The sequence below is a fragment of the Cornus florida genome, unplaced genomic scaffold, assembly GCF_030987335.1.
Source record: "Cornus florida cultivar Cherokee Brave unplaced genomic scaffold, ASM3098733v1 CherokeeBrave_3.0.0_Hap2_Chr08, whole genome shotgun sequence".
Classification (NCBI taxonomy): Eukaryota; Viridiplantae; Streptophyta; class Magnoliopsida; order Cornales; family Cornaceae; genus Cornus; species Cornus florida.
This window is the reverse complement of record NW_026775578.1, coordinates 43,280,557-43,295,234: the sequence shown is the minus strand read 5'-3', so window position 1 is coordinate 43,295,234 and position 14,678 is coordinate 43,280,557. Positions and strand designations below refer to the sequence as shown.

The 14,678-nt window shown below is 32.4% G+C and overlaps 1 protein-coding gene across 1 annotated transcript; it reads right to left on the bottom strand.

The window, feature by feature from the left end:
* Positions 1-10,458: 10,458 nt before the first annotated feature.
* Positions 10,459-11,411, bottom strand: LOC132271516 (uncharacterized). The gene has a single exon (XM_059772913.1). It carries the CDS (start codon positions 11,070-11,072, stop codon positions 10,686-10,688), a length of 387 nt encoding a protein of 128 aa, XP_059628896.1. The 5' UTR covers positions 11,073-11,411; the 3' UTR covers positions 10,459-10,685.
* Between the last annotated feature and the right edge of the window lie 3,267 nt (positions 11,412-14,678).

Genomic DNA, 14,678 nt, shown 5'->3' with positions numbered 1-14,678 from the left:
ATATATATAATTGAGTAATGATACCATGAAGTAAATCTCATGATAGTTTTCATGAGCTTTCTCAATTATATTGTTGTGTACATTTATTCAAATGCAAATCTAATTAAATTGTGGCTAATATTTTTTACAAAGAAATAATTTTAGTATTGGCTACGAGAGGATGTTACTTGTAATATTTTTGTGTTCAACATGTCATAATTTAAAGAAGAGTTCATGAAATCAACCTGAAAAAAATGTCTTTGTGTAGACTCTATTTGCAATAGTTTAGAAAATTACTGATTTTGTTTTTCATCACCATTAAATAAATAAATTTAGCATTCATATGCCTCGTTTTGAAAGAAAAATAGAGTTAAACTTATTAAAAAGAAAAGAAAAAAAAAATGAAACGAGGAAGAAAAGAAAAGCCAATACCATAGACTTGATCTTTGTTTTTGAAAGAAAAAGGCATGCCTGTCAACATTATTATTTTCAGTCTAATCAGCAAGAAAATGTTAGAAAATCGAACAAAAAATCATATAACCTAAAAGAAAAAAGAAATGCTGGGAAAGAAATCAAGGTACCAATCAGAGTATTCAAGTATATACTTCAGTGCTTTAACCAAAAAAGAAAAAAGTATATACTTCAGTGATAGTAACTTATTTCTTCCACTTATCCAAGTTCCTAGATTTTTTTTTTTTTTGTGAAGTGAACAATATAATACTTTCAAATTCTAAAATTTTCAGTTACTATTAAGCAAATTAACTAGCACAATCTTGAATACCATAGAGAAATTTTTTTACTGAGATGTTTATTTATTTATTTTTTTTATATTTTATTAATGATCTAAAGTTACCATTATTAGTTCAGAAAATACCATTGTTGGGCATTGAAAAAGATACAAGTGCAACAGGTTCATGTAAGGGGTTTATACAAGGATGTTGTTTGCCTAGATCGAAAGTATCAAAGCTCGCGATTTAAAAACTAAAATTTTAGAGAAGACATATGATCTAAAAAGAGAGATTGAAAAAAATAGGATTGATGTGAGGATTCCATTTATTTGGTACAAAAATATATTATTGGAAAATATATATTTTATGTGAGATTAAAGGTATAACAAACTTTATACTAATATGTTATGGAATAATTAAAATATACTAACAAGTGATTAATTAATTATGCAACTCAATATTTAATTAAATATACGAATAAAATAATAATATAAATAAATAACCTAAACATTATGTCCCAATAACAAACTTAGATGTGGGCCTGTTTGGATTGGCTTTTCGAAAGCCATTTTTGGCTTTTAGGACTCAAAAGCTATTTTTTGCTGCGTTTGGATTACAATGTGGAAGAGCTTCAAGCCTGTGGAAGAGCGTTTGACTGAAGCTAGGGGAGGGTAGCTTTCCCAAAACGCTCTTCCTGATGGACACGGGAAGCCGTCTCTTGTTTTAATGAAATTTTTATAATTCTCATAATACCCCTATGTTTTATATGTAAAATATTGTTTGTTCCCAACGTATCCCAAATAAATATTCCTACCATTTGGCGACTCTTGTCTTCTAGGGTTTCTGCTCACATTCAACTCTTTCCTCTTGACGACTGCAACAATTCTATATGATATAGACCACTCGGCAACCTGCAACAGGAACAAAAAACCATCTTATATTCAAGGCATGCGATTTTTTTCCTTGAGTTGTGTTTGTTCTTCAATTTTGGGTTTAAACAACTGAAGAAATACAATATTATAGGTTTGTGATATTTTCCCTAATGATTTGTACCAGAAGCAAATATGGCGGTTTAATGGTCTAAAATTTATGTTATTCTTTGTTGATGAAATGAATTCTGAAGTAGAAGCTATTAGTGTAGAGAGAAAAGGGGAATTGCTGCTCATTAATTTCCATTGTCTCTGGAGCAAAGGCTAGCAGTTTTGTTTTATCCGTCAAGTATAGTCTATTAGATTATTCTCTTTGGAGACCGTTTTTCCTAACAAATTGATGTAATTTAAGCCCAGTTTCCTTGCTTGTTGATGCCGAAATCACAAATTATTCATCTTTAATGAGAAGTTTCATTTTTTTATTATTATTATTTTTTTTGTCCATTTTTCATTCCACCAAGTTTTCACATGATACTTATTCTAGATGGAGCATTCATTGGGGTTTCAATTTCTTCTTTTTCACTTTTTCCCCCTCATTATATTTAATTTTACCTATTTTTAGATGTTGTGCTTGTTATTGTTGGGTTTTGGAATGACACAGATTTTCTTTATGATGAAGTATTTGTTTAGTGAAATACCAATAATATGATGGGGTGGTTTTTTTTTTTTCTTCACTTTTTAGTACTATTCCTTCCCTTGTTCATTCTATTGTTCTAAATTCTGTGATGTTCCATGAATTAAGATGGTGAGGTTGCATGTTCTTTTGACTTTCTAATATGGAATTGTGAACTAGGGAAATTTAGTATGGATGGATTGCAATTTTTGGGTCTGGAAAATTGAAAGCAAACCTTCCATGTGCTGATGACACACTATAATTTTTGGAATATAAAGAAGATTACCTTGTTAATAGAGTTTACCAATTTGGAAGATTGTGATTCAAAGATTGTCATTCAACAATGACATATTGTGCTACTTCAATAACTTTGTAAATTGTATATTTTGTTAGTTAGTGGTACATGAAAAGATTTAAAGTATATTTACTTTCTATAAAATTTCACAGTATGTTAACGACAATAAAAAAAGAAAAAAAAAATTATCAACTGATTTTTAAGGCCTTCATTAATTTACTTATATGAAATGTAGGTGAAGAAATGCTTCTACCCTTGCACACACATTTAAATTTCATGAATTGATATAATGATAAAACAAAATAAAAATATAATATCATAATTTTGAAGTTTTGATTTATTTGTAAGTGTTTAAAAAGGAGTTGGGTATATAAAACATGTAAACTAGTTTATGTTATCCAACGGTTTAAAAAAAGACACTCTCTAAGGGCAAAATAGTTAATTCAGTAGTATAAGTGCTTCAATAAATATTTTGCCAAACAGATAGAAAAACTCTTATTGCATTGAAAGCTCTTCTAAAATGTAATTCCCAAACACTAACACATAAGTCAAATAGAAGTGATAACTTTTGCTTCTCTTTTTCTTCTGCATAAAAGTAGAAGTAAAAGTTATGCCAAACGGGCTAGTAATACAAACTTTCACAATAGACACCTAAGTTCCTACAACATAAGGCTGCAATTCGAGCGGGTTAGGCTGGCTTGGCATTCATCTCGGGCTAGGTTCATTTAGAAAATCTTCAGCCCAAGTCGAGCCCGAGCCCGCCTTAAGTCGAGCTGCCTAAGCTCAGCCCATACATAATTTATCCAGCCCGAGCCCGCGCTAAGCCCCCTCTCAGAAAAATTTATGTGTAAAAAATAAATCAATTAATACTTCACAGTTCACCCATTACTTGAACCTGTAATCTTAAGCATAAATCCCAAGCATACTACTGATTTGTCTACTATATTCTATGACTTAAGCATAATTATAAATATATATAATATTTTCGGGCTCGGGTTAGGCTTCGGGCTTCATCCATATTGTAATGACCTGATCATTTACCTTCATTTTCTTTTTTCTCAAATTTTACGGATAAATTTTTTTCCGTTGTCTTTTCGTTTCTATGTTTGGTTTATCGTCACTTAGTGTCATCTCGAGTGTTCGGAAATGGTTTCCGAGACTCTTTCCTTTGGATTGACAACTTCCTTCAAGGACTGAGTCATTTCTACATTTTCATTTTTTTTGACACTATTCATTTTTCGTCTTTTTCCCATTTGTCACTTTGTTGGCACAACCTCACTTTTTGTGTTCAGTTTTGTCTCCACTTTTGCATGCATCCATAGAACATGATTTCATTGACATGTGTATTTTTACTTTATTAGAAATGCATGTTATTAGTGCACTTTCTTCCTTAAGGGTGTGGATGCACACTTCTTTGGAAACTTTTTTACTTTTGGAGTTATTTGTGTAATTACTTAAAGTAATTATTTTTGTCTTCACATAGTGAGTGGAGGATTTCTATTTCCTCCACTCGCACTTTATCACATTATAACATTATTTTCCTCACCACAAACCCTAGCCACGATTAGAGAAGCTTGATGCTTAGGCCTTGACTTTCATTTTTGAATACTTTCCACTCACCTTTGACCATAAAGTTTGGAATACAAAAACTTTGTGTCACCTTTCTCTACATAACCCTTGAAGGGTAGATCATTTGGAGTTTGCTTGCCTTGGATTCAAGAGAAATAATCATCTTGTGAGGTAGGAGTGTTCTAAGTTTATTATCTAAGTGATTTACTTGTTTTTCTAGTGAAATATAAGTTGTATGCATGTCTTATATTAATTTGAAAAATTAATCATTAATTATAGTTTGCATATAACTCACTTTAGACTTAGTATATGGCATGACCATGACTTGATCTTTGTTATATATTAAATTGGGATGATTTAAATGAGTTTTCAAATCTAGAAATTTAATTAATTTAATTTGATTTAAATCCTACTTAATTGTACCTTACTTGTAGTCCATTTTAGACTTGATATATGGCATGACCATGACTTAGTCTTTGTTATATATTAATTTGAAATGTAGAGATTTAATTAATTAAAATTAATTAAATTGTACACTATGATATCTTGCTCATTTTTGTGAAATTGATATGATATTTGCAATCACCATGAAATGGACATTCACATATATTATTTTGAGAATTTTTGGACAACTTTGATTTTTTAGAGAAATTATTTAAGTAGGTTAATTAATTTCTACTTAGTGTTCTAATGATTTGGACATCTATTTCATAGGGCTTTTGCCTTTTTATCATATATCATGACTTGTTGCAACTTAGCTTCATTAATGTAGTTAATGAACTTGCACACTTACATTGGAATGATTTAATTGTTCAAGTGTTGTTAAACAAATAATTAAATCATTAATGTTATACTAGTGGTATATTTACATCAATGGATACATTGTGCTATAAACACTAGTTTGGAGTCTATGTAGATGCATACTATGTTTTCTTGACATTTCACATGTCATTATAGTTGAGGACTTAGGGCAAAAATTGTGTGTTCTAAAATCTTGGTTGTGCATGGAATGTGGTTTAATGCATTACTTGTATCTTGATACACTTTTGGTTGCACAACTTGTTGATTTTGGAGACTTGGGATATCATTAAAAACTTGACATGGCTAGGACTTGGTTCTAGTACAGGACATAAAGAGCTCCCTACATTATAGTGCGCACTAGGGGAAGGTACCTATGGGTTAGTAGCGCTAAAGTGATCCCAAGAGAACGGTTTTAATCCAGGCGATATCCAAGTATCTTCATTGGTTGATTTCATCTTTAAGTTTCAAGTGTCCATTCCTTGAAGACTTAAGACCATTTTCGTGTCATTGATTTCATCCTTTAAATTTCAAGTTGTATTCCTTGAAGATTTAAAACTTGTCGTGTTACGTGGAATGTTCTAATCTTATTTAATCTCATAGATATTTTGATTCATGTTGCTTTATGCTGATATGACTTAGGAGTGATCCTCTAAAAATATTTTGACATAGACGTTATGTGGCATGACCCTTTTGAATTGTTTCATGTTAATGTAATAACTTTGTAAAAAGTTAGGTCCTTGCATGCTCCTTCCCTACGAGTAACTTGTTTACTCACCCCAAAGTTATCGGGTGATTTTTCAGGTACGGCTGCCTTGGTTTGAGATGCACAATATCCCTAAATCGTTTCGTTGGATTGAAGTTCATTTAAATGCATTCTTATCTACATGTAAGTGTTAGCATGTTTAAGTTTTGCTTATAAGATTGTAACATATAGCTAGGTTCAATGTGCCATTTTTGTCTTATAATGTGTAAAGTGTACTTAGATACACTATTTGGAACCCATTTGATATGTATGACATGATGCCAAGGGCCATAAACCTTAAAAGTTCAAGTGTATGTATTTAAATTTCAAATTTTGCCTTTAAAATATAATTTCTTCTAACTTTGAAGGTTTGGCATGTGATTTGGAGTAAATGATATGTAATGAGGCCATGGGCCATTGTAACACATTTCAATATGTAAAGTACATTTGTTGGCATGCTTATACAGCTTTAAAGACTTGTTTTTGGACCAATTCATGATGGGAATTGAGGCTTGGGGTTAAGCCTCAACATTTTTGGTGTATAACAGGTCTTTCAGCACCATTTCGAGTCATTTCAGCTGACCGATGGCTTTTAGGATTTGTTTGCACAGTAAAACTCACTTTCCAGTAACTAAAAACACTGTTTGGGTCAATTTCGGTCGACCTAAATGATTGTCCTTCATTTTCTAGATTTTGGGCCATTCTCTATTCATTTCAGTCAACCTAAATGGTTCAACTCTTTATTCTTCAGTTTTGGGACAACACTGTTGCTCTGATTTCAAACGATCATAACTTCTTCATTTTTAATCCAAATGGAGTGATTCTTAAGTCTAAATTTAAAGATTTTGAGTCAGCTTTCCAATAGTACTAATGCCATTCTCAGATTCAAATCACAATGGGAGTAACTTGCATGCTCCTTCCCTACGAGTAACTTGTTTACTCACCCCAAAGTTATCGGGTGATTTTTCAGGTGCGGCTGCCTTGGTTTGGGATGCACAATATCCCTAAATCGTTTCGTTGGATTGAAGTTCATTTAAATGCATTCTTGTCCACATGTAAGTGTTAGCATGTTTAAGTTTTGCTTATAAGATTGTAACATATAGCTAGGTTCAATGTGCCATTTTTGTCTTATAATGTGTAAAGTGTACTTAGATACACTATTTGGAACCCATTTGATATGTATGACATGATGCCAAGGGCCATAAACCTTAAAAGTTCAAGTGTATGTATTTAAATTTCAAGTTTTGCCCTTAAAATGTAATTTCTTCTAACTTTGAAGGTTTGGCATGTGATTTGGAGTAAATGATATGTAATGAGGCCATGGGCCATTGTAACACATTTCAATATGTAAAGTACATTTGTTGGCATGCTTATACAACTTTAAAGACTTGTTTTTGGACCAATTCATGATGGGAATTGAGGCTTGGGGTTAAGCCTCAACATTTTTGGTGTATAACAGGTCTTTCAGCACCATTTCGAGTCATTTCAGCTGACCGATGGCTTTTAGGATTTGTTTGCACAGTAAAACTCACTTTCCAGTAACTAAAAACACTGTTTGGGTCAATTTCGGTCGACCTAAATGATTGTCCTTCATTTTCTAGATTTTGAGCCATTCTCTATTCATTTCGGTCGACCTAAATGGTTCAACTCTTTATTCTTCAGTTTTGGGACAACATTGTTGCTCTGATTTCAAACGATCATAACTTCTTCATTTTTAATCCAAATGGAGTGATTCTTGAGTCTAAATTTAAAGATTTTGAGTCAGCTTTCCAATAGTACTAATACCATTCTCAGATTCAAATCACAATGGGAGTTATTCATATTTTAGTGAGACAGTGTCAGATTTTGTTTAAACCGGAAAGGAGAGTTTTGTGGGATTCTTGTCCAAAATTCTAAAAACTTCTTGGAATGTTGTGAAATGATTAGTTTATGTTGTATGGACCTTATTTGACTTACTTGAAATCAAATTTTCATTCTTGTTTATAAATTGAGCATTTTGCCCTTGATTATCGAATTTTACTCGTTTTGACTCTCCTTTACTTTTTCGCTCTCTTAAAGTTCTGTAACCTCGTGGAAGGTCACATTGGTGTCTATCGAGTGATTTATATCTCTAGAAACCTTGGTTCATCTTTTGCTTCTGCATTTCGGATCCGTAACCGGGTCAACTTTTGGGTCATCACAAGATGCACTATTAAAAAACTAGAGTCGTCACACATATCAATCCAAACCCAGTCCGAATTGAATCAGATTCAAAATATATAACCCATGCCCAAATCGAAATTAGAAAAACATTGCCTAAGCCCACAAAATTTCGGGTTGGGCTCGAGTTATTTCGGGTTGAGCTCGCCCAAATTGCAACCCTATTACAACACAGTAACAATAATACAAACTAGCTTTTACAGTAGACACCAAAAAAATTTCCCAGTTTTTTGGTAGAATAATAAGTCAATGAAGTCTGAACATAGACATGGTCAATAAATGACAAAAAAATTTAATAACTTAATATTTGCTTGTATATATATAAAAAAATAATTTTTTGCTTATATAACCAACATTAAAGCTTAAAAAACTTAATGTGTTTTTTTAATCGTAACCACGTTTCGTAGAAGTTTGTTTTGAGAAATTCAAAATTTTGTTTTACTTCTTCTGTTCTAATACTAAAATACACAATATCACCAATTTAGTGATATAAATTTTGACCAAAAAATCTAATATATTATGAACTATTCTGAATTAATATTAGTCGTCCCAAACATAATATAGATCCAAATTTAAATATCAATATCAGAAAAATAATATCATAAAATTTTCCAAACAAACCCTTGAGTCCTTTTTTTTGTTGTCCATTTGGACGAGGTTACAACATCTTCGGTAATGATCCAGCCGTGGTTTTGGGCTCATACTTTTTAAAGGGATGTCATAGCCTCATAGGTAATGTATGTGAATGAATTATTGGGTTTAATTCAGTTACACCCCCTGTGATTTGTCCAATATTCAAAAAGACCCCCCACATTTGCAAAAATTCAATCAAGCTCCCTACTATTTCTGACACACATCAGTCTCCGTCTTCTGGTCAGAGATACTTTTTGTTGACATGCCCAGATTGCCCTCCAAGGTTATGTTTGGCTATATAAAGTTACGTAGTGTTTATTTTTTATCTTTGATAAAGGGGTATTTCCATGGGTTTACCTTGGTATCGTGTTCATACCGTTGTATTGAATGATCCCGGCCGGTTGCTTTCTGTTCATATAATGCATACAGCTCTGGTTGCTGGTTGGGCCGGTTCGATGGCTCTGTATGAATTAGCCACAATACTCCCAAGCAAGGCTATATAGGAAGAGCCGGCCCAACTTCATTTTAAAAAAACTTGGATAACGTCCCCCGCTACTGAAACTTGCAAAAGCTGCTTTCCGGGCGGTGAATCACTTACTAAAAAAGAAAAGAAATAAACTGACCGAAGCTACCATCTTTGAGGTGTCAACTCTGCTGTTCCAGAGCGTCCAGTTAGCAATCCTGAAGAAGGGAGTAGGAGCTAACTTTTATTGAATCAGCATGCCGCGGTGGAATATGTAGTTATGGAAGCTAGCAAGTTGGTAGCCGAAGATTTTATATTTGTAATTATAATCTATATATTAGATAAGAAATAAATGGTGTCATTTGAGTCTTCTCCCCCATCGATGAAAACGCACCACCTTTGTTAATGACCAGCCTGTTCCACCATATGAATCCTTAGGTAGACATTTTATATACAAATCCAAAAGAAAATAAATCAGAAAAAACACTTATTACAGAGAGAAGAGAATGGAGCACCCACAACAGTAGCAAAAGCAGAGGCCGAGCGATGATCTTCATCACCGACAAGCTCCTCACCAGCCGCGACTCATTGGCAACAAGATATTCAAGATTGCCACTCAGTACCACCGACTCGCACTCCTCTTGAACCCTAATAGGAACAAGCTCGCCTTCGCCGACAAAGCCTTCAAGCTCGTCTCTGATGCCAGGTTATTGAACCGACTCTCGGCGGCGAGGAGTGTGTTGACGACAGTGAGGATCCTGTCGGCATATTTGAGGCCTGGGTCGGCCTCGCTAGCTCGGATCGCCAATTTCTTGCTGCCGATGAGGTCGCAGAAATAGACAACTAAACAAAGCAAAGACAACTTTAAATCTTCTGTTGATTAGGATTTGGCAAAGAAAACTAAACAAAGCAGTAAGAAAATTTGGGATGTAAAAACCAAAAAATTTAAGATATGACTACCTTGGAAATCAATGAATATAGTGGAAGAGTAAAAATAAGTTTAAACCACCGAAGTCGTGGAAAGATTTGAGATATGACTACCTTGGACATTGAGTATTTACTTGTGAGAATAGAATTCTTTGCAAAGGATAGTTGCAACTCCGGAAAAGGAATCACTTGTGCAGCAGAACCATTAACAAATACACCGTAGAGGATCGATTTGGTACTTTTGAATCTTGTCTGAGTTTGAATTTGAACGAATTAAGAAACTTCCACACTATGATGCAATTGTCTTGGACAGAAAATCAACATGACAGATGAATTGGAACAGAAAATCTTGCTAATGTGTCCATCACAAATCAATATCACAGTAAATGAAGATTCAAACAAACATTTTCTTTAACTTGTGGCTTGTACATTAATGAAGGGAAACAATTCTCTCTATAATGATAGTATGAAAGTGTATAATCAACTTTGCTCAACTACAAGATTTTACACATTTTATTATCTAAGTTCTTCAGAATTGATACTATGATATAGCTAAAAACAAATTGGAATTGCAAGCAAATTAATGATAAGTACACAAAGAATATGACTTCCATTAATTCAAAAAACAGAATACAACAAAATCAAGGGAACAATGGTGTAAATCTCCCTTTTACATACAGAACCATATATATATATATATATATATATATATAAAGATCAAGAAAAATTAGAACAAGAAACCGCCGAATAATCAAACTGTAACAAATCTAACCTCAAATCAAAGAAGATGAGAGCAGAAAATGTGCATCAGAGAAGGCCAAACAAGACAGAGAAGCCAAGCAAGATGAGCCACAACATATGAACCAATAGCAGTGCCTGACCAGAGACATCGCTGGTCCCATTCCCCACATCACAAAACCCTAGCTTGGCCACACGAGTGCCGGCGCAGACGGCGTCGCCACACCCGCACCAGTAGGTGACGCCGTCGGCGCCGCAGACAGGATCGGTTTTGAAGCAATTGACGGGGCAGGAGGGCGGGGACGCCGTGCCGGAGCACAGATCTTCGCCGTTTATCTCTCCGGAGCCGTCATCGCCCGGCAAGCGAAGGAGGGGTTGTGATCTGGCGGTTGGAGGGAAAAAGCACAGCCCAACGACGGCGGCGAAGATGAGGAGAATGCGAGCAGATCTTGACATGATTGTCGAGTTTTCTTTTGAAGAAAAGAAAACCTCGCCTTTTGCTAATGGTGTGTTTCGATTCTTCAATCACTTACCAGCAAAGAATCTGATCCTTTCACCAAACCCTAACTCAAGAAATTAGGGTTTTTTTGTTTGGGGAAGAAAGGGATACCGAATCGGGAATTGAATTGAAGGGAGACAACTAGATTGATGGCGGTCTAGAGACAGAAACTAAAATTGGAAGAGAGAACGGTGACGAAGTATTCTAGAGAGAGAATGGGGACGAAGTCTTTTCTTGTAAGACGTTAGAACGTAGATTCCATAGTCAAAAACTAGAAGCATTTCATTAGGTTAACTGTCTTGTAATTATCGTATTATTTATTAATTTATTTTCAACACTTTTTAGATAGAGCTGGAATTTTTTTTTCCACTTTTTTCGTAGAATAATAAGTCAATGAAGTTTGAACACAGTCGTGTTCTTGATACGGTATGAATACAGTAATTCATATAATTCTACAAAATTAAGTCACTGAATAAATAACTAAATAATTTAATAAATTAATATCTCATTTTTTTTAATTTCAACTTAATATATTCTTGTACATATATAAATAATATATTTGTCACTGAATAAATAACAAAATAATTTAATAACTTATTATATCTTGTTTTTTTTTTTTTTAAGTTTATATATAAATAACAAATTTGTTAAGTACATATTTCTTTTTTCTTTTCTTTTTTTTAAGTATATATATAAATAACAAAATAATTTAATTACTTACTTATTATATACTCTTTTTTTAAAAAAAATTTAGTGATGGAGTAGGGATTCAAACTTGGGCCTTTTGCCACAAGAAACACGTGCCCTATCACTGGGATATCACACCACATCTACTATAATATATACTTATATGTATATAAATAATAAATTTGTCATTGAATAAATAACAAAATAATTTAATAACTTATTATATTCTTTCTTTAATTTATTGATGGAGTGCGGATTCGAACTTTGGCCTTTGGCCACAAGCAACGCATGCCCTACCAATGTGTTATTACACTACATTCAACATAAAATATACTCATATGTATATAAACATTAAATTTGTTATTGAATAAATGACAAAATAATTTAATAACTTATTATATATTTTATTTAATTTATTGATGGAGTGATGAGTCGAACTTGGGACTTCGGCGACACAACGCAGGCCTTACCACTGGACTATCACACCACATCCAACCTAATATATAGTTATATGTATATAAAAAATAAATTTGCCATTGAATAAATAACAAAATAATTTAATAACTTATTATATAGTTTCTTTATTTAATTTATTGATGGAGGGGGGATTCGAATTTAGGCCTTTGGCCACAAGCAATACATGCCATACCACTGGGCTATCACACCACATTCAACATAATATATACTTATATGTCTATAAACAATAAATTTGTCATTGAATAAATTACAAAATAATTTAATAAATTATTATATATTCTTTTTTTTATATTTTAATTTATTGATGGAGTAGGGATTCGAACTGGGCCTTTTGGCACAAGCGACAAATGCCCTACCACTGGGCTATCAGTGCACATCCAACATAATATATACACTTATATATATATAAACAATAAATTTGTAACAAAATAATTTAATAATTTATTATATATTTTCTTTTTTTAACTTATTAATGGAGTGGGGATTCGAACTTAGGCCTTTGGCCACAAGCAAGGCTATCACACCACATCCAATATAATATATACTTATATATATATAAACAATAATTTTGTCATAATAAATAACAAAATAATTTAATAACTTATTATATACTTTCTCTAATTAATTGATGGAGTGGGGATTCGAACTTGGGCCTTTGGCCACAAGCAATACATGCTCTACCACTGGGCTATCAAACCACATCCAATATAATATATACTTATATGTATATCAATAATAAATTTGCCATTGAATAAATAACAAAATAATTTAATAACTTATTATATACTTTCTTTTTTTAATTTATTGATGGAGTGGGATTCGAACTTAGGCTTTGGCCACAAGTAACACAACCCTTACCACTGGGCTATCACACCACATCCAATATAATATATACTTATATATATATAAATAATAAATTTGTATAAATAACAAAATAATTTAATAACTTATTATATACTTTCTCTAATTTATTGATGGAGTGGGGATTCGAACTTGGGCCTTTGGCCACAAGCATTACATGCCCTACCACTGGGCTATCACACCACATCCAATATAATATATACTTATATATATATAAATAATAAATTTGTCATTGAATAAATAACAAAATAATTTAATAACTTATTATATACTTTATCTAATTTATTGATGGAGTGGGGATTCGAACTTGGGCCTTTGGCCACAAGCAATACATGCCCTACCACTGGGCTATCACACCACATCCAATATAATATATAGTTATATGTATATAAACAATAAATTTGCCATTGAATAAATAACAAAATAATTTAATAACTTATTATATACTTTCTTTTTTTAATTTATTGATGGAGTGGGGATTCGAACTTAGGCCTTTGGCCACAAGTAACACATGCCCTACCACTGGGCTATCACACCACATCCAATATAATATTTACTTATATATATATAAATAATAAATTTGTCATTGAATAAATAACAAAATAATTTAATAACTTATTATATACTTTATCTAATTTATTGATGGAGTGGGGAATCGAACTTGGGCCTTTGGCCACAAGCAATACATGCCCTACCACTGGGCTATCACACCACATCCAATATAATATATACTTATATGTATATAAACAATAAATTTGCCATTGAATAAATAAATAACAAAATAATTTAATAACTTATTATATACTTTCTTTTTTTAATTTATTGATGGAGTGGGGATTCGAACTTAGGCCTTTGGCCACAAGTAACACATGCCCTACCACTGGGCTATCACACCACATCCAATATATTATATACTTATATATATATAAATAATAAATTTGTCATTGAATAAATAACAAAATAATTTAATAACTTATTATATACTTTCTCTAATTTATTGATGGAGTGGGGATTCGAACTTGGGCCTTTGGCCACAAGCATTACATGCCCTACCACTGGGCTATCACACCACATCCAATATAATATATACTTATATGTATATAAATAAGAAATTTGCCATTGAATAAATAAACAAAATAATTTAATAACTTATTATATACTTTCTTTTTTTAATTTATTGATGGAGTGGGAATTCGAACTTAGTCCTTTGGCCACAAGTAACACATGCCCTACCACTAGGCTATCACACTACATCCAACATAATATATATTTATATGTACATAAACAATAAATTTGTCATTGAAATAAATAACAAAATAATTTAATAACTTATTATATTCTTTTTTTTTTTTGTTAAATTTATTGATGGAGTGGAGATTTGAATTTCGTCACAAGCAACACATGCCTTACCAATGGACAATCACACTACATCCAACCTAATATATCCTTTTATGTATTTAACCAATAAATTTGTCATTGATTAAATAACAAAATAATTTATATATATGTGTGTGGGGTTTGTGAGGGTTCTGGTAATG